This window comes from Engystomops pustulosus, chromosome 6 (genome assembly GCF_040894005.1).
Source record: "Engystomops pustulosus chromosome 6, aEngPut4.maternal, whole genome shotgun sequence".
NCBI classification, from domain to species: domain Eukaryota; kingdom Metazoa; phylum Chordata; class Amphibia; order Anura; family Leptodactylidae; genus Engystomops; species Engystomops pustulosus.
This window is the reverse complement of record NC_092416.1, coordinates 154032371-154054069: the sequence shown is the minus strand read 5'-3', so window position 1 is coordinate 154054069 and position 21699 is coordinate 154032371. Positions and strand designations below refer to the sequence as shown.

The 21699-nt window shown below is 43.4% G+C and overlaps 2 protein-coding genes across 4 annotated transcripts in view; one reads left to right on the top strand and one right to left on the bottom strand.

Moving 5' to 3' along the window:
- Positions 1 to 106: 106 nt before the first annotated feature.
- Positions 107 to 20806, bottom strand: SAP30BP (SAP30 binding protein). Of its 2 annotated transcripts, XM_072111896.1 has the most exons (11): positions 20511 to 20805; positions 17595 to 17698; positions 14375 to 14422; positions 4979 to 5021; positions 3512 to 3600; positions 2440 to 2531; positions 2247 to 2307; positions 1954 to 2005; positions 1254 to 1312; positions 846 to 930; positions 107 to 576 (listed from the first exon to the last, which is right to left on the bottom strand). In XM_072111896.1, exons 1-11 carry the CDS (start codon positions 20599 to 20601, stop codon positions 395 to 397), a joined length of 906 nt encoding a protein of 301 aa, XP_071967997.1. In that variant the 5' UTR covers positions 20602 to 20805; the 3' UTR covers positions 107 to 394. The 2 variants fall into 2 exon arrangements, with proteins under 2 accessions (XP_071967997.1, XP_071967998.1); XM_072111897.1 differs by lacking the exon at positions 14375 to 14422 and having other exon boundaries at positions 20511 to 20806.
- The window catches only part of RECQL5 (RecQ like helicase 5), a 45849-nt gene continuing 44532 nt past the window's right edge, over positions 20383 to 21699 (top strand). Inside the window, exon 1 of one of the 2 annotated variants that reach the window (XM_072111889.1) lies at positions 20383 to 20760. The gene's annotated coding sequence lies outside the window, so the exon portion shown is untranslated. Of the gene's footprint in view, positions 20761 to 20782; positions 21191 to 21699 lie in introns of those variants that run through there. The other variant, XM_072111890.1, reaches the window with a different exon arrangement.

Below are 21699 nucleotides of genomic sequence, written 5' to 3'. Positions count from 1 at the left end.
GAAGTAAACAATGAAGCCAGGAAATTCTAGATTTGTGCCCTCCTGGGTCACATCAACAGCAACTTGAAAGAAATAAACTGTATAGAGATTTTCCGCACATAGTCAATAAAATAAAAAACACTAAGAATTTAATAGTAAATTAAAAAGAAGAGAAAAAACGTCTGTATAGCTGAGAAATATCAGGTAATTCAGAGACTGTTCAGTGATTTTGGCTTTGTGGGTGATAATGGGAAGGGTACGCAGAGTTCTATTCCGTTGTCCTCTCAGCAAGTTGCAGTAAATCTTACAGATCCGCTGGCACATCCATTCACATCCCATAACCATTGTTTTGTGAATATGGAGCAGTTCTGAGTCAGGAAAGTAAGCGTCTATTACCAAAGGCCAGCCTGTGGCATCACTGTTTGGCCTTCTTGACAATAGTGCCTACAGCAGAGATGACGGTAGTTTTTGAGCCACTCGCGCTTGTAGTTACAGTGACAACAGAAGGTAACGTGGCAGTGGTGGTGAGGATGGTGGGCTGGGAAATGGTGGTTATTGGTATGGCGGAGTCCCACTTGCTCTTCCTTTTCTGTGCATCTGTAAGGAACATAACGTAATAATGAGATGATCATTTCTGCATTGACAGAATTGTCTTTAGTACCTAAGGTTTTCCCCTAGTCAGAGGATGACTTGATGATCTAAAGGCAAGTTGAGAATGTCTCATGTCGCTCAATTCTAATGCAGTGCTAGTTTATATTCAGAACCTTCCCATAGATAGGCACTACATTCATTTTTTGGGGAACAGGGGATAGGGGAATAGGGGATAATTTAACAACACCGTAACTGTGCATATACTGGACGCTCACCTGCTGTAGCTGTAGTTGTAGTGCTTGTGGTACTGGTTGGTGCGCTGGTTGTTGTACCTTTCTTTGTTCCAGTTACAAACTCAATCTAAAAGAGTAGATGGAATTAAACACATAGAAGGTATAAAGTATAAAGCTAAATGAATGAATATGTACTATATGGATGTGACAGATGCCTTAAGGAGAGAAAGTTGCTGAAATGTAGCAGAAAGCTGAGCATGAACACGGTCCCTGTAGTCATTCTCTATTGCACTGATGAAAATAACCAAGTCCTCTACCCTGCCATCTTCTCAAGTCCCACAGACAACATGCTCAACCTGCTGCATTCATTTGGGAGGGTTTAGATCCCCCTACTAGTCAGCATATTATCCTGGGCCAACCCCATAAACTTCACACACACAGACCATTCACCTTTGTTCGTTCTTTTTTGGCTTTTTCTAGTTTATCCATTTCGATCTTCTGGGCTTTTGCTGCAATAAAAAGAAGAATGAAGCACAAGGAAATCCCACGGATCCATTGCTGTACATTCACAGTACATAAATGCAGACGTATCCTTCTTTGATTGGAGAAGACAACCAGTTACTGTCTAAAGGCATAATGGACTGACCAATGAATGCATGTATCAGAGACGGGTCATGCAGTTGGTTTTCACCATGTCCAATCCTCTGCTCTATAGAGAGGTAACAGAGTAAGTACAACGAAAAGTCTGAGGTGTTCAATGAGGATGATGAAAGGAAAGTGGTGTAATAAGAAATGCATGACAGATCCTGCTGGTTAATGGTTTGTTTTTTTTTAATTATTATTCACACTTTGTCCATCTCTTCATTTTTCAAATCCTCTGCTTGCTGAAAGCAACTCATCATTTCCATGCAAAAGATTTATAAAATAAAAGTGGATCTGTCCCTGTCATGTAACACCTGCATGGGAATTTGGCTTCTAGCAAATTTAGCAGGGTAGTGCTTTAACCCTCAACTTCTTTCAAATGATCTGGCAATCTGGTTTTGTGATTAGCCCCGTCTCAAAACATACCCCCTTCCCCCACCTAAATAGTGGTGAAGGTAGTTTAGCAACAGAATGGTAAATCTTCATGTAATACACGGCGAATACATACCGAGAGCTTCATAATAGGAATCTTCTGACCAGCCGTGAGGATCAAACATATCCTACAATATAGAAAAAGCATCCGTATTATAGGCAATGCATTATTGTACAGTCACAGGTTGCTATGTTTTATCAATCTGAACTGATAACTGATAAGTAATGGGGAAAAGGTCATAGCGATTTCAATACTGAATCTTATGTGTAGACAGAAGTAATTTTCTACATTTATTCCCAAGGGACTCAATACTGTTCTGGATGCCTCAACCCCCAAGTATGACATCTATCCTGGTCTCTCCCACTTACCTTTGGATAATTGGTGCCAAGTTCGTCAATGGAACAAAACTGGATGAGCTTTTCATAAATACTGGAAAATAGAATGATAATCTACTGGTAGAAAACAAGGAAGACCCCCAATAGCTTCTCTTTACCAGATGTGCGCTAGCAATGAAGTCTAAAACTCTCTCATGTTATATGTATTACTCGCCTCTGTTCTCACCTAGGGTTGCGGAATTCCTTTTTCTTCTGGATGATCTGATTCATATCTGTCCCTTCTTTTAGTTTCCTTTCATACAATTTGTGAATTTTCTCCTAAAAAGCAATGAATGAGGAAATTGTATTATATTTCTGTTCATAGGACCATTATGTTCATATTCACAACCGTATTTCCAATCAGAATGACATCTGCAGGAGGTTATTCCTCTCAAGGTCAAGTAAATGGGGAACATCCTAAGCCTCCCTTGTTTCAGATGAGGTCCTGGGTGGTCCTTTATTTACATTTCCAAAAGTATCCCATGAAGATATAAATATTGGAAGAACGTAAATAGCAGTGCTCATTCCAATGGCCCCGATAATGTATTGTTTCTCTTACACATATCCTATTGGTGCACTTTATAGGAGGTCTGTGAAGTGGTATATTTTTATAATATGGGAGGAATCAACTCAAGAGAAAGTAGAACATTAACCTACCCGGAAGGCAGCCCTCCACTGTACTATGACACTAGAGTAGAGGTGGGATTAGAAAGCCATGTACTCTAAAGCCCAGGGTCATTACTTCTGACTGTAATCCTCTTGTTGACTGAAGAACAATTGGCAAAATCCAATCCAAGTAATCGTCACTTGTCTATAGGGATTAGGAGTTTGGTAATGTAAATGAAGAAAAATATTGTATTGCAATGAGCAGGTGCGTACACACGGTGTAATATAGTGGTATAGCTTAGTTGTGAGGTTTATGGCTTCTGGAGGGTAGATGTATTTGTAAAATGATGCTGTAATGTGATGTCAGCATCATACATACAAAGCTATAGGTAATAACGTTATACAGTCTACAGTCTGCCTCTGCACAATGTATGCCAGTCATAATCTGCAAGGATGATATAGCGGACATGCTCCTGCTTGCTTGGCTCTGACGGGTTTGACAGATGAGCCGCCTCTGTCCTTGGTAGCCTTTCACACCTACATTCTGCATTCCTCACAGACATACGTGGCCTCTATAGACCAGCAATATGTGCATGATACAGAGTGTATATGGACATGTTCCCTAGGCCCGCGGCTTTGTCCCTGAACATTACCTGCAGGTTATTAGAACAGCGTCCGGGAGGTTCTGGAGGAATTCGGATGTCATCGGGAGACATATTTCGTACCCTCTCTGAGAATGATGCTGTAAAATGCACAATAATGTCAGAAATATACGTAAAAGTTTCCAACATTCTAGTATCAGGAGATGTGGATATAAAGGGGTTAACACACGCTGGGTAATAAACGTGACATTTTAGTGCTGCCAAATGGCTGGATTAACTTTGCTGTTCTGATGGAAAGGGGGGGGTAGGGCTGGCAGACACGCCACCGCTTATTCTCTGGCTTTTGCACCCAATACAGGCAAACAATTGCCCTCTATGTCGCACTTAACTCCTGTGTTACAAACCCCCCCCCCCCCCAAAACAACACAATGACCAAAATCAATGCAATCTACACACTTTACCCCCTCAGTACTAGAACGTCTGGCAGAGCTACAAGGGGATCGTCCCTACACCTCAATTAGTAAAGTTAATTAAGCAGGTTCTGTCAAGAATATAGGAGGAGGCTTTCCCGCAAAGACACAAAAGAGCTGTGTCTGAGACACAAAGAGGGTACCAAAACGTAAGCCTTGGAATCTCGGGCACCCAAGAAGGGCACAGGGCATACAGCAGCATCAGCTTGTGCCAGAGCCAGAACAAAGACACACACTCTCCCTGCAAAAGCCACATATTCAGCACTAAACAACATAATAAAACTGAGCATAGTGGCAAGAGGACATGTATGAAGGGCACCCGTCATGTGATCTCCCTGGCTGGCATTTCCAAAATTCTTACATGGTCCTTATTTGTAAGATTACATAGAAGCAACTTCTACTTATTATTAGGGCTAGTGACACCTGTATACTAGAGCAGATTGTATAATACACAGCATTCATAGCCAGTATATACACATACAATAACTGTGCCCTGTGGCTTGCAGGGTGTGGCGGGGTCACCACACGCCCTAGTCATGTCATATCCGCCAGTCACAGCCTCTAGTGTGTCATCTTGTGGTGTAGTTAAGAATTAGGCCGGGATCCAACATGAAATTATTAACTCGGCCACATAGAAAGAGCTGTATTTGCTAGCGAAATGTTTATATAGTGTTAACACAGCTACTGCTACAGGGATATTTACTTTATTCAAGGCAAAATCTTAAAGGGATAGTCTCACAAATCACATGGGGGGGGGGGGGGGAAGTCTGCAAATGCCACACCTGTCAGTCCATTAGAAGTGAATGCATCACATCATTTATAAATTATCCGCATGGGTAATGTTCGTACCCCCTTCCTTGTGATCTAGGGGGTGCCAGGACTCCATCAGTTTGCTTAGGGGTAGGTGTCATTTGTGTATATACCCGATGACCCTCTTGTTGGCACAGCTCGTGATTTGATGGGGCGTTTATATACTGGACAGGTAAGTAATCTAACCAGTCAGTAAATTTTACACACATTACAAGATCTTTTTATCTAGATCACTTACCGACCAATTCCTGAGGATCTTTTTTCTCCACTTCTGATTGTTCCTGAAAGAGAAGAACAGGCTGATTTAAATTCGGTCATTAAAAAAGTGACAAAAATGGGATTTCCAGGCTAAAAATATGAATCAATATAGAATCGGTAGGGATCCAATCTCTACAGCAACTAAGAAACAAATAGCAGACAGCGCCGTTCTTTATGTAGTGGCTAAATAGAGTAATTGCAGCTTAGCTCCTATTCAAATGGATTGAATCTGATCTGACCACTACACAGAGACCGACCTGTTACATTCTCTGTGTATCATCATCTGTAGGGGTGCTAAGCGTTGTGTCATATTAAAGATAAGAATCTCATATTGCAGATCGCATCATTGATTGTGGCTCTGGGAGATACAGGAAGATAAAAGACATAGGGGCTCATTTACTAAGGTTTGCGCTGCTCACTTTTTTCGGACTGTGCACCTGTTTCAGGGATTGCACGGCTTGGACAGGTATATAACAGGTGTCTGCGCTGGGATTTTGGCACATGGGGTCTTTCAATACGACACAATTTAGGGTGTGTGCTGTCAGATGATCCAACCGATTCGGAATGATTGCGGGATTTAACTTTCAAAATGTGTTGCAAGCCCAAACACTTACATGCACCACTAAAAAGATGGTGAACTCTGTCGGACCTGAGCGGGGGGGCGACACATGCAGGATATCGAGCGCACGATCTTAGTGAATCGCTGCATTATCGTCAAACAATGCACTTTCGGTGAACTACAGCAGCCAGGTAAGTAAATGTGCCCCATAGTTGTAAACGTGAGCTGCAGATAAACAGATCACAGAACCAGAAACCTGATGAGATTCTTATCTTTATTATGCCATGTTACTAGGTAATATAGACCAGAAGATAGAGGTGTCTAAAGGGACAATCCTCCAGCAGCCTCTAAACCAGTGATGGCTAACCTATGACACGCGTGTCAGTGCTGACACACGTAGCCATTTTCACTGACACGCGGCTGCCTGAGAGTTATGTTTCATCCTACATGATCAGGTGCAGTAGCCGGGCGGCTGAGAGATTGCACTGAGCTTCCAGCACTCCCCCCTCCTCCCCCGGGCCGGCCCCTCCCCATGTTTGAGCTGTGCCTAGTGTCTCCAGTCAGCACAGGTATCAGCACAGGGCACAGCAGGAGAGGTGACCCGGCCATACACCCAGGAGGCTCCTCTGCAGCTCCTGATAGTTGTGGTGGGGGTAGGATGGCAACACAGTCAGAGGCCACATTGCTGCTGCCTTGTGTGATGTCCCAGCAGCTGCCACCTCTACACTGACCAGCTCCAGAGCAGGGTTGAGGGAGGACAACCACTCCCATCATACAGTGAGTAAGGTCAGTGCACTGTATGATAGAAGACAGTCATCAGGGCTTGTGTGTCAGTTTTGTGACGTACAAGCCCTGAAATAATCACAACGCCTTGCAAATCGCCAGACATTGCGATTATTTTGCTCCGCACACCTTCTCCATGCCAAGAGGGCATAAGGGAGATGCAGACAGCGGCGCCTGTGCCCTCGCTATAACCTGTGAACTTTCATGACTGAAAGTTTGCAGGTTACTAAGCAATTTCACACCTGTCTGATTGTATGGCAGTACATGGTAGGATCAATCAGACAATCCAGGGTTAAAGTACCCTAGAAGTTAAATAGTATACATATTTGTTATTTAAAAACTATAAATATCACAAAAATATGTTTTTTTGTCAAGGTGACACACCACCCGAGTTATGCTCGGTTTTTTGGAGAATTTTGACACACCAAGCTCAAAAGGTTGCCCATCACTGCTCTAAACTGAGCTCATCAAATGTGACTCTTCTCTGCTCAGATCATAGGAATTGGGGATTTTTTTTTTCTTATGGGAGGTGAGATTACACATAAAACATGGAAGAAGGGAAAGGACATTTTAAACCGTAGCTGAACGGGCTAATAACTCAAAAAATCTGCTGATCAAGTCCCGTTAAACCCAGACAAAATACATCCCCCTCATCTGCCTGAAGAGGCTGACCATTCGTTCCATCTTATACACATACGTCTGAAGATTATCACTGGAAAGTATGATAAATAAGAGATCAGAGATCCTCTTTCTTCCTATAGCACACAATGTCCTCAGTCCTCTTCACCCCTGGTGCCCGCTTTATTTCCGGCACTCTGCCATGGAAAGTGAAATAAGACGAGGGGAGTCGGAGATGCGAGATTCCTCTCCAGACACTGCGCCTATTCAGGGAAGACAATATATTTCAGTGTTGCCTGGAGACCCAGTGGCGGTGGCGAGGAGGAGGATGACAGCGCCATGGAGTGGACAGGGAAGGGTGAAGCACAAGAATGTGCCAATTGCTCTATGGATCTGTGGTATTTCCCAGCATTTTGACATCAATCTCATGAATGTGAAAAGGGCTGGTGCAGAGGACACGCTGCTATTTCCCTGCAGCCCCCAATTCACATCAGTAGCAGATCATTCCTGTAATAGCAGACATACACCCCATTGATGATAGTGGGGATTTAGCAATAAACTTGGCAGCTGTTCAACTCCTGTTCTCCCAAAGTGAGTGGGGTTCCCATTTTTCAGTCCCCAAAATGACTTCTATAGGGATAAAGGGTGAACCCTGGGTCTGATTTAGGTCCCCACACTGTCTGTTGATGTATAGGGCTTTGCATTTGAATGGAACCCAAGTTGTTGTAGTGTCTCAATTCAACCACTAAACAGAGACCGGCACCAGCTGTTTCCTCTTCGATTCTTTGTGCGCCAGTTGCCGAATACCGCTGATCTGCAAGGGTACAGAATTTCATTTCACACTGAGGACTTTTAAATCACCTTTAAAAATTATGCCAATGAGCCAGAAGGGCTCTACAAGCTGTATGTTCGGTAGCTTCAAAGACTGTTACAATGTATCATCCCCCCCCCCCGGTCTGCAGTGACTGCTGTAATACTCAACCAGAAGCCTTCTTCATAATCCCTCCACTCTGACTTTAATGTGTAGAAGTTCACAAAGACCCCATAGCAGTGAGGACACAATGCAGATCTCTGTGTAGTCTGGTACTATATTCCTGCCCCATTTCCAAATCGACCAAAATGTTATCAAATTCCTGATAAATTGATTTTAAATGGGAGGCTCTACAATGAAGTATGATTGATAGGGTAACCTCTAATGGCCTTTGGCATAAAATATTACATAGATGCCGTTTGTTATATTATCACTTCTACAAAAACAGACAAAAGATAACATTTTTTAAGGTTTCCTTGTCATAGAATAACATGGGGAACAAAACAGGCCAATATAATTAATTCATGGCTGTCGGGTGAGGATAAGCTACTTTCCATTGTAAGCAGGGCAGACAAAATTTGTATCCCTCCAGTGTGGACCATGTGCTTGGGATAGTTGAAATTCGCACAGTCTCCCCCCCATGGGATGGAGCGATCTACAACCTGCAGGCTTCCTGTCTATATCCGGTCTGTAAGGGCCGGCTGCCAAGAGCACAGGGGCAGAGGCTGGTAGCACTGGGAAGTAAGGTACAGTCTACCAAAGGATGGGAGGGACAGCCACATACAATCTGCTGGGATAGCATGTAAGGGATATGTATGAATACAGCACCACTAGATACATACAGGTAATAAAGGAACCTGTTACAATGAGTAAGTAACTACAGTATCTGCCTATGGATAAAGATATTCCATGAAATTCCATGGCTATGATCAAAAATTTATAGTAAACAATGAAGGATCTGTAGGTTTGTAGTCAGATCCTTCATTCTTCATAGCAATCGCTCCGAAAAGCTCTTCCGCCTGTGCCTTATTTCTTGGCCATCTACTAAACATACTAAACGAAAGCTAGAGCCACAGGATCACACTACAAAGGGTTGGTCGGTAGTCTGTAACCATTGGACAGAAAGTTTATTCTTCACAGTACAAGAGTGAGCATAAAATGGTATTCCTACCCTCCGATACACATCTACACAGGCCGTTACACTGTCTCGCCCTCCCACTGTGTGCTGCAGCCCTGAGAATAAGGCAGAAACAGGGAGGGGAGAAGTGCTGAGGGCACAGGTGGGCAGTGTAACAGCCTGCAAAGCTATAGGACAGCGGGGCTCTGGTAACACCCCCAAGGAGCCCTTCAGTTTCATTAGCATAATTTTATCATATAAAATTTTATTTTCAATGTTGTTTTTAGAAGGCAGGAGACCAAATATAAGAAGACTACAACAGAGTAAGTGTCCCTCAATGGAAGACTTCCTTTAACTGAGAGGCAGGTCACTCAATTGATCTCTAGAAGACCTGAAAAAGTGCTAACTCTGTAAACGTGGGAAGTAAAGGACTATATTCTCTATGTATTGGTGGGATGTAGGTTGTAACCTATTAACTTGATCCAGCACCTTCACAGCATACCTACAAGAGAATGAATGGAGAGGTGGTGGTGGTGCTGTCTCATGGGTGTACAATTAAAGCCATGCTTATCCATCTGTATTCCAATCTCTATATTTCTGTCATACTTCACTAGATCTATGTTAGACAATAGTGACAATTAGGGGTGCAATATGCAGGACTACTTCTTATATAATGTATCCAGGGAAATAAAGTATAATCCAGAACAAAGGGATCGGTAAGCCCAGTTTCCTGCCCGCCTCTGTTAGTATGCAGTGGCAGGGACACGCCTGTATGAGCAATGGCAGGTATTCAGCGCTGCAGGGAAGGAATGGTATGTAGGAGCATGCACACACCTGCCGGGCAACCCAACACTGCCAGCTATAGCTCACCTATCAACTCTTTCATTACCACATGTCAACTTCACCATATTTCATACTTCTCTAAATACAAAGTACTAATCTATGCAACCAATATAGGCAACACTGCAAAATCCAGCTTTGCTGGAGCCCTGCATGAAAGCACCATTTCCTTTCAGCACTAGGAAAGTCTATAATCACTGTTGTGATTACCCAGCTTTCCCTGTAACAGAAATAACCAGCTTGACAGACAGGTTGATTTGCCATGCCATGCTATAGGGGCACTTGTGCTTATCTAAAACAAGACTGTTCTCGCTGAAGTGCCCTCCAAATCCAGGGAAGCAAGTCACAAGAGTCTCTGGCCGTGCTACAGGTCTAGTGGTGTGCAGCAGGTGCGCAGCTACAGAGCACAGGGTGTGGCGCGGCGTCTGAGACGTGTAATAAGAGCCTGTGGGTTAATAATTCCTTGGCTGAGTAATAAATGCAGCCAGGATAGCGGAAGGGCTGGGTCCTCGGAGATGTCCTGAAAACTTTACAGCCAGGTGAGAGGTTTCTAGGTAGTTTACTCAAAGTGTACAGTGATAAATGACACATCTATTAGTCACTGGTGGATAGGTTTGAACATATAGAAGTAAAAGGAAATGTTAAAGGGACACATCAGTTATGTGCCATCAGTGGTGGTATTCCCATCTCCCCCTATAACAGAATGGGGTCTGCACCCATCTCCAACCCCTAACCTTCTACATAAAAAAACTTTCCAAATGACTTTTAGAGGAGGCAGCTGTGCAGGTATCCTTCTTCCCCCAAGAGTACATTACCTCTCCATTCACCTTCAATATATGTGTATTAAGGGTTGGGCAGGGGTCACATCACCTATTCTGGTTCCTGATGACTGTGCAAGATGCCAATAGGAACCAATGTGTTTCTGCACAGTTTGAGACATTGTGCATTTCCCAAAAACACTCATAACGCTCATAAGAAGAAACAAAATGCAGCAACAGTTGCAAAAGTTACTCAGCTTTTTACAGACTGTAAAAAAGGTGTACAGTACATTACCAAAGGAAATTGTTCTCTGATCTCATCTAATGGTAGCAAAAAAAGATAGGAAAGGGTTAAGATCTGCCACTTTCCTGCTATGTAGTTGATAGATTCTGTTTTTTCAGTAAAGCCCTCTGATCTTACAGTAATTTTATTAATACACTTCCTAGTACAGGATCTCCAGGGAGGAAAGGTTCATGACACCAGCGAGCGACATGAGCTCCATTAATAAGAGGAAATTAAAAGTTTTCATCCCTCCTCCCTTTGGCAGGAAAGTTTCAGGAGTCTGTCTCCTATATGGGAGGAAAACTGTAGCCAAGAAACTGAGGAATAATAGCCCCTTCCTGGCAACAAAACAGCCATGTTTCCATTTGATCTCTGACATACATACATCTGCAGCCTGCACATGTACACCGTGCTCCAAGCTGAACTACTACACAGATAACCAGTGGCAGCAGTCTCACTCACCAGCTATGGTGTCCAGGCCAGTTTAGTGGAAAGACCCCCCCCCCTATATACCTACATAAAAAACAGGTTCTCAATGCAGGGGAGGACCGCAAAACAAACCATTAAATGTCCATGGATGTCAAAAAATGACATATTCCCTGCAGTATAAAGTATTATCACTGGCAGGGGGTGGGGGTGTCTGGTCCCTCAAGTGCAAATGTTAACGGGGCCATAATATGCATTCTTGTCTGCTGTTCTATTCACTTCTATAGGATCTCTGGTCTGCAAAGTCTGATGCAAGTGGCTGGGGCAGTATCTAAGCAAGTGCACTACGTCTCCATGCACTGCTAGACTGTGCCGCATTATGACGAGAAACACTTGTGAGCTGTTCCCAGAGAAAAGCCCGATATTGAAACCTCACGAACTGACTGTTCATGAGGCAATTCCTCTATATCCGGAAATTATTAGAGATGTTGTCTGTGTGGTTAGTGCACGTCCACCAATCCAAGTCAGTGTAGAGAGCCTTAAAATAATAAGGTAAGACGAGGTCCTCTATGAAGGAGAATCTGATGGAGGCGATACGGTTTACAAATTCACAGACTCGCCAAACTATTATTCTTCAGTACATTTTAATTGAAAACTGTGTATTTAGTATTTTGCAGAATTACAATTTATTAAAGTTATAATTCTAGGGTTCAATTCCAATAAATATTTTTGATGTTCTACGTAAATAACTTAATGTATCATAATGGTTATAAATAGCCTTTTATTACTATAAATTTATCACTTGAACGTGTCCCATATAAATGGTAGTCAGAGTTGAGGAGTCGGTGGTTTAGCTTACTGACTCCACAGCCCTACATAGTATTCCCAGATATCCTACGCAAGTGAATGGACTGTAGGTCAATCATACATACCATCGCTGTGCACATGTGGTACTTCAGAGGAGATGCAGCAATAATAATAATACAAAAATAGCACACACAGATTACACAGCGCTACACAGAGTGCAAGACACATTCTCATGATTTGAGTGGTCCCAGTAGTCTGACATTGACAATCACATGCATATCCCCTTACCAGCATACAGAAAAGGATCACGAAGCAGACAGCACTAATCTATATAACTACAAAGGGGAAGAGATCCATTATGGGGCAACAGCTTTGTACAGTGCATTATGATCCTCGGATAACATTCCCTCCAGTAACATAACAGGGACCTGATTTGGGACAAGTGGGTTTTGACCTCTTTGTTTAAAATAATAAGGTCTTCATTGACAACAAGAAGCGGGTTGAACTCCTCTTCTTTTTAGCCAGTGCCATTGCTGAGAGGTACACCATAATAATGACCGTCATTATGACCATAATAATATCTGTCCAAGCTACAAACACAGGCAGGAATATGACCTTCGCTGAGTTATATCGAGCAGTTGGCTCACACAGTTGTTGAAAATTGGCCTAGCATAAGTATAAAAGCAAGTTTTATGTGCATGAGGCCTTGTTGTACTTTATACATGTGCATAAACAGCCATAAGCCCTGCAACAAGGAAATAATGGGTCTTACTACACAATGGGAAAAATAATTGAATTCAGTGGTCAATCGATTTAAAGGCAATTTCTTCTTCTACACATTATCCTGCTAATTAAAAACCCAGTTTGACTAAAGATTTGAAAAGAACAAGAATCTGTTCTCCAATACATGGACACATGTGACCCTGCACTATGGAGTTATAGCACCACCTCGTGGCCAAACACACAAGGCATTCTCATTGCACTACGGAGTTATCGCTATACTCTGTGGGGCACATTTACTTACCCGTCCCGTTGACGCTGCCGATCCGGAATGTCCGACGAGGATTCGGAGCTGCCGCGATTCACTAAGACCATGCCTCCAATTTCCTGCATGTGCCGCTTCCCCGCTGAGGTCCGCCGAAGTTCACCTTCTTCTTCCCGGTGGATGTGAATGTTGATCTTGCGACACAATTTGGTTTTTTAATTCTGCGGTTTGTCCGAATCAGTGGGGTTGTCCGACGTCCACACCCCCCGATTTGTGTCGCATACAAGCCGGCGCCGATGCGCCACAATCTGATTGCGTGCGGCAAAAACCTGGGGCTATTCAGCGCAAAAACTGAAAAATTTGCAAAACCCGACGGAAATGCGCCCGTGGGACCCTTAGTAAATGTGCCCCTGTATCTCCAGCAACCAATAGAATATGAAGTAGAAGCTACACATGACCCTCCATTTACTCAGGGCTCTCTCTCTGTTGGTATATCTTTAGGGAGTATAAACAAGAGGAGATCAGACGCCGTTTGCTGTTATAGCCATGGCAGAAACAGCAGAGAAGGCTAGGTATACAAGTTTCACAGACTCACCAGGAGCAAAATGGTACCAATTTCCAGACTTGTAGGGGCTATAATATTTATACAGCCAAGGGCCCATGGTGGTCTTAACCTAATCCTGCTGATTTCACACAACAAGTGGGAATCAACCAAATCAGAATGGATGTGATAACAGCCCGGGCACCATGACCAGACACTATACCTATAAAGCTCATATATCTATAGGAGAGCAGCTACATATTTCAACAATGAAACTATATGGCACAGTACAATCATGCCATCAACTCCTTGACGAGTCCTCCAGACCTTTATGTCTAATAACTTTCTGAAAGGGAATAAAATAAAAATACCCAGGGGGCACCCGACAGGTGGTACCATGTATTATCTATATAATATATAGATCTGTCTCTGGACACCAACGATGCTATCAGCTAATTTTGCAGCTGGTAGCTTCATTTAACACCCCCTTCTCAGTTCTGCTGATCACGGTGGTGCTTCTTCTTGTGGATAGAATATCACATGAACATACAATGCCCCTTAAAGCTAAACATATCAGGTAACAATCAGGAGAGTGTAAGAGAAGATCAATCAGCACATACAGCACTCACACGTCAGGAATAGAATACAAGGCAACAAAGGTAAAAACTAACTATAGACATAAAGCAGGGACAGGATAGTGCGGCCATGAAATCCTCAGCTGACAGTGTATACATCCAAGTGCTACACAGATTGGAAAGCAGCTCGCCCAGTAGGAGACAGGAAAGGGTGTTAGCAGGGTAGAGGACACACAGGAGTTAGCCATGCCATCTAAGCCTCTCCCAAAATACCTTTGTTTCATCAGTCTCCTGAATGTCATTCTCTGAATCGTCCTCTTCCTACAAAAACAAGAATTCACAGGGTTTAGGAAATAGGAGTCCAACCAAATAGTCAGAGGAGGAAGACAAAGCTGCAATACTGATATTTTGGGTCATATTAAATGGATCTGTCACTGAAAACAGTGTTAGGGTCTATATATCCAAACCTTTCTATTTGTTGCAAGTAGGAGCAGGACTGTGAAATGGATTTGTATTCCAGGATTGGAGCTTCTGCAAATGGAATGAAGGCATGTCCTCAGCTACATAATTCAACTAGAAACATGACTTGCTCAGAAAAGAGGCTAAATATGTAGGCTATCTGTAGAGGAGCTCAGTGCAGAGAACTAAGAGTACAGCAGTGTCAGGACACAGTACAATGGAGACCGAGCAGCTTCAATACTTCTGCTACTGTCAACATACACCAAGGTATAATTACATAGATCTCCAGGACTGCCACCTAAAGCTATGGACGTATGTTCAATAGTAGAATTCCTGCCGTATAAATTACTTAATTGTCTCATATGCCATACAGGTAACCCTTAGTGTATTCACACGGACGTATGTCTGCCCAGCCATACCAAGGCGGGCACATGTCGGGCGCGCTGGAGAGGAGAGGTGAGTGCTGATTACCCCTCCCCTCTCCGTAGAAAATAATGCAGCACGGCTGTTCCTATTGCCAAAGATAGATCATGCTCTATCCTTTTTGTGGCCACGGTACGGTGAGCACTCGCTGTTCACAGGCTATCGCGAAATGCTGAGTCAGAGATGGGCGGGATACAAGAGGAGCGGGGGGGAATAAATTATAGCAGAGGAGCAACCAGTGTTACATGCACAGGTGCGGCTTTTTAATTTGCATAAATTAAAAGGCTGATTTCTGTAGAAATTATAAGGTTTTATGGATAATGTAGAGAAGTGCCTCCACCAGGGTGCCAACAGCTAAATGTAAGTGCGCTTAGTTTACAATGGTAAATTGGTAGATTTGCTTTAAAGTAGCAACATGTGGTAACACTGTAGGTGCCAGTTGGTATATACATTGGAAGTGATGTACATTGGAAGTGATGTTTATTTACCCCTAAAAAAATAAAAGGGGTTTCATTCACAAGGAGGATTCAGGGACTTTCAATCACCCTGATCGTTGAGTGGCCCCATGTGGATAAAATGTTGTGCAGGAAAAAAAAAAAGTTCAACACAGTTTTTGTGCACGTTAAGTAGGATAGTTGTTATACCAAATCATCTTGACATTTGGTTCACTCAAATACCCTCCTCACCTTCCCGCACAAACATCCCCAGTGGGCTCGACGGTCATTCCTTCTTAACCTTTTGCACACATCTTAAACAGCAGGTATTCCTGCGGACCCTTCCATGTAAACTGCATGCACTGCTCGGTCCACAGCTGGTGCCACAGACGCTATTAAATACAAATGGACCCTTAGAGGGGCCCAGAGCGTTCCTCCTAGCCATCCCATACTCTTCTCAATGGGGAAAGAGGAATAAGCTGCTGCCAAATCCTTCTGGTGATGACTTATCTCCCATTGGATTAAAAGTATTGGACATGTTCCAAAACTGGATCCTCATTTCTTTCCCAAAATTTCTAGTGGGGTAAGCAGTAGAGATGCCCATATTGGATGGTTTTACAAAAATTGCCAGGCTTGGCCAATGATCATAGTTTTGTATGGCATGAAAGGGTCTATGCTGCCTTCATTCTCCCTGTGATACCTATAAAGTAACTAAAAGAAGGCTCCACTTAAGTGACTCTACAGAAGTTTTCAAGCAAGTAAACAAGTTAAATTATTAAGAAGACCTAACGTATACACTACACTTCAATAAAGCAGCTTTCAACATAACCCTTCAAGAACGAATAAGAGAGCTTAGAATGGTGGCAACATAATAAAATCGTACTTACCCTTCATTGCCCCCTGCCTCAACATGCCATTTCAGTCCCTATTGTGCTCCATTTCCTAGGGCAGTGATGGCTAACCTATGGCACTGGTGCCAGAGGTGGCACTCAGAGCCCTTTCTGTGGGCACTCAGGCCATCACCAGAGAGGACTCCAGGTATCTTCCTGCAGTCCCAGACAGCCCAGGACTTGCTGTGCACAGAGCTATTTTAAAGTGACGCTCTACCTGGGACTATTTTCTGCTTTATTGGTGTCCTGAGGGGCTGGTATCAATTAAACTGTGACAGAGAAGGGAGTATAAATCACAAATTAAATTATTGTGTTGGCACTTCACGATAAATACGTGGGTCTTTGTTGTAGTTTGGGCACTCGGCCTCTAAAAGGTTCGCCATCACTGTCCTAGGGTCTCATAACACAGTATAACTCAGCTGCATGACTGCCCTCTACATGGCTGAGCAACCCTGAGACATTTCTGCTCCAGGAAGTGGAGTGCAGAGTGAAAGCAGACAGCAATATGTGTCTTTTATGGTACAGACACTGAGGGTACCACCGCCAAGACCCCAAGCTATCAAGTAGTATATGGAAATTTAAAGGAAATCTACCATCAAAATCAAGCATGGATAAACCAGGGACACTTACTCATAGATTCAGGCCCTGTGACTTTGACAATTGTCTTATATTTGTATTCCATGGCCGTCTTCCTTCTAAAATCCACTTATTATTATGCTGAGCCAGAAGGGCTCTGGTGGCCGTTTCCTAGAGCCCCTCCTTGCTGCAGATTCACAGGCTGTTACACTGTCACTCTCCACCTTTGAACCTTTAGGACACCCCCCCCACACACACACAGCCTGATGTAATCTCACCACAGCACAGGAAACTCTTCAGCACACAATGGGAGGGGGAAGTGGCCCTTGCACACTGCAAAAGCATGTGAATCTTCAGAACGGAGGGAGTCTGGGAACCGCCCGAGTAGCCATTCAGTCTCGTTAGCATCATTTTAAAAGTTGATTTTAGATGAAAGAAGGCCATGGATAAGAAATAAAAGATTAACACAGTCACAGTGCCTGTGTAAATGAGTAAGTGCCCCTGGTTTATCCATGCTTGATTTTGATGGTAGATTTCCTTCAAGGCGTCCCATGTGAAGCTCCATGTGGTTAAGTCCCATTGATGAGACATTCATTCCCTATAAGGTGGAGTATTGCTTTCATATATAACAAAAAATTGTTTATTACAGAAGATGGTTTAATGGCAGACTGGGTGGAAATTTCCAGTCTATACTGCACCTAAACTACTTACAGAATGCTGGCTTGACTCGTCATCTTCTTTGTTGGATCCATCCTCTTCTATCCGGGATATGTCATCCTGTCCATACGACCTAGACACCAGCCCTCCATTTTCATCTGCAATAGAGAATGGTAGGTTTCAGAAAACAGAATATTAAAGACAACTACACACCCTTCTAACCCTCCTGATGCTTTCTGTGTACCCACAAAGTAAGACGTCATAGATAAATAGGCGTAAAAAAAAAAAAAAAAAACATAGCAAAGGAGCCTGAAAGGTGACCCGTTTTCTGGAAATTGATACGCGGCGTCAAGAAGGCGAGTCTGAATCTTTTTCTTGACTGTGTTTTTATATATCAGAATGTTGAGCCATGGTTTGTGAGGTTTTGCCTCTAACTTTTTATAGTTTATTGCTTAATGCACTTTGGATCAGTCCAAAAACCATGAAATAGAGCTCCATTGCTGAAAATAGGAATATTGGAGGTGCATTTACGGTTCTTATGTGAATAGTGTCCTTTAAACATTAAGGTGAATCTCACATTTCTAGCTTTCTCAAAGGCTTAATGCCTATGAATGTATGCCCGCCAGGCCGTAGCTGCTTGTTCCCGCCCCTCTCCATAGAAAATACTAGTCACACAGCCATATATACGGCCAAAGATAGAGCAGGCTGAATATTTTTGCAGCTACAGCTCGTGCGAAATAGATGTCTATGGGGGACGTATGTACTCCCCCCCGACGGACGTGTGCATGGAGCCTCGCTCTCTTTATCTCCGATTCCTTAAAGATCATTATCTTTAATTTGACAGCAAAGGCATGTTTCTAGGTGATATATAGTCAGAGATGATGTCATCTGAAGTGATGCTACCCCCTTGACACATCTCATCATAATAACACTTTTCTAATTTTCACATGACTTTGGGGGAGGTTTTTTTATTTTTAATTACAAGCAGTCCCCGGGTTACAATGAGGATAGGTTCTGTGGGTTTGTTCTTAAGTTGAATTTGTATGTCAGAACTGTATATTTTATAATTGTAACCCCAGACAAAAATTTTTTGTTCCCTAAGACAATTGGATTTTAATAATATTGGGTTGTTATAAGAACCAGAATTAACAATAAAGCTTCATTGCAGACACCATTGATGACTGTTGTAGCTGTTTATTGTAACCTAAGGCTAAAGTATAGAATAATTACCAACATCTAGAGGTCCGTTTGTAACTAGGGGTCATCTGTAAGTTGTGCGTTCTCAAGTAGGGGACCGCCTGTATAGGTATAGATCACCCATGGTCCAGTCACATCAAGTTTTCCCCTATCCACAGAATAGGGCAGTGGTGGCGAACCTATGGCACTGGTGCCAGAGGCGGCACTCGGAGCCCTCTCTGTGGGCACCCAGGCCATCACCCCAGCATGAAGTTCACCAGACAGGACTCAAAGAATCTTCCTGCAGAATCTTCCTACAACTATAGGCGAATTTGCCCTCCTCCTTTCAAGTGTATTGGTGTCTTTAGGAGGCTGAACAACTGAAAGTTGTCAAAGAACAAGGAGAAATAAATTACTGCTTAAATTGCTGCGCTGGCACTTTGCGATAAATAAGTAGCTTTTGGTTGAAGTTTGGGCACTCAGGCTCTAAAAGGTTCGCCATCACTGGCATAGGGGATAAGCTGATGATTAGCAGTGGGACCCCACAGATCACGAGAATTGCACACCACATGAACAGAACACAAGGTCGCATGTGTGCCCTGCTGCTCTATTCATCTCTACGGCGCTGGTAGAGTACAGTACTTGGCCACTTCCATCAGCGCCACAGACAGTGCATGAAGTAGCTGCATGTCGGACCTGTCGCTCCCTCCACTGAGTAACAACAGACCACTATTCTCTTGATCAAGATTCAGTCCCACTGAATAGTAAGTTATCCCCTTTAACGGGGTATTCCTATTACAGCAAATTACTGTTTAAAACAGCCCAAAAACGGGTTCAAAACGCCACCCTTAGGCTGGTGCCACACCTGTCGCTTTGTCTGTGTTTGCAAACGCAAACAAAGCCGCACCCACCAGGGCGGGCCGCAGCCCGATCGCATCGGCGTTTCTATGGAAACGCCTGCAATCGGGAACGAGGCGCCGGGGTTTTGCGTTAATTTAATGCATAACACCGGCAGCTTGTTCCCGATCGCAGGCGTTTCCATAGAAACGCCAATGCAATAGGGCCGCGGCCCTCCCCGGTGGGTGCGGCTTTGTCTGCGTTTGCGCTTACAAACGCAGACAAAACGGCAAGTGTGGCACTAGCCTTACGGTGATGCCACACATGGCGTTTTGAAACCGTTTTTTGTCCCTTTATAAGCAATCCGTTAAAAAAATGCATCCTTTTTTGACCAGTTTTCCAAATTTGCGCAATAAAAAACGGACGCGTTTTCAAAAACTGATGCTTTTTTAACAGAGTGCTTAAAAACGGACCAAAAACTGTTTCAAAAGGCCACGTGTGGCATCACCCTTACTCTACCTTTGTTATTATGCGTGTGTGACCATGGTCAGATTTCTGTTCACTGGAAGTAAACATAAAAGCTTTCCACAGAATGACAGCAAGCAGAGATCTACAAAACGAGGAATGGATACAGAAAGTATATTGGAAAATTATATAACTTTTTATCATAAAAAACAATAACATTACTTTGGTGAAATGGGAACACCCCTGTAAGAGTGGATGTGATCACATGACCGGTGCTATGGGGGTAGTTATGGGCAGGATCACCTTCACCTTGCAGGAAGGGGGCAGCATGAGGGACCACCATAGATATGATAAAGCAGGGTCTAGAGGCCGTCCTTACATAAGGTGCCCAGCTCCTCCATAACACACATCATCCACCACATAGCTGACACTGCTGCCCCTCACACTATACACAGCATTGCTCCATTTTCCCGCCATTCTGTCCAGTCTCACCGTCATTGTCCCCTTCACTATCCTGCTCCGGCTCCGAGTCTCCGGCATACACGGCTAGGGAGGACAGCACATTCTTCCTACTCGCCGCCATCACTATTTTCGTCGCTGTGACGTTCTCCAGTGGCCCGGAAGGAAGGCGAGACGTAGTCGTCAAGGTAACCGTGCCCGGGCTCTGGTGACGTCATCAGTGCGCGCCGGGACCGGCGGAAGTTCAGAGGAAGTTTGCGCGGAGATGAGATTCGGCTGAACAGTTAGTGTTTGTATTGTGGTGAATGGAGAGTGGGGGCATGTGTAGAGCGGGGGGACAGGTATATATATCATACAGTCTCCGCTGTAACGAATCAGATTACAGCTTTCATGTTAGCAGCTGCTGTGGTAAAATGGAAACTAAAATCTGATTGGTTGCTGAGTAAACTCGTCTTACATGCTGTACTCTGCGGCTCAAAGTTATAGGCCTCTTATGTCTGTCAGACCACAGAGTGACAGTCAATGTGGAAACAGCTGGCACTGCTAATAATCCCGGAATAACAGTCATGTCCCCTCAAGTGGGACATAGTTATACATTTAGCCTTTAAGTCCATAGCAGCCAATCACGTTGCAGATTTCATTTCTCAAGTGCAAAATCTGAAATGTAAGCTATGCTGTGATTGGTTGCTTCGGATACAGAAGGGCATTAACCTGTAAGTATTTTGAACATTTTATATGGCAATTTTTTAAATTCACATTTTTATGCAGCAATATTAACTGAAAATTTGCTGCAAAATCAAATGCTTAAATGCCGTCCATATTTTCGTATCATTTGCTTGGTCACACAATAATGTGACTAGTCGAGAGGTTGGGACCAGCTACTGAAATAATTTGGCAGTCAGTTCTTTGCGCCTCTGCAAACACGGATGTCATATGGATGACAAGCGGATTATATTTGCAGGCATGCAGCTCAGAAACTATTGCACACTGATTACACATGGACGGCAAAAAGTTCCACATATCCATTGTTTGCAGCATCGGTACAGTCTGGAAATAAGCACCTGTCCTTTTTTGGGGTGGGGTAGGTCTTGTTTGTTACATATTTAGTATGTTTGACATGCCCATCAAGTTCAACGAAGAAACGGGATGGATCCAATAAGAAAGGGATGTAATGGAAACAATTCTATATTATAACATAACCATCAATGTTATTTTGATGTAA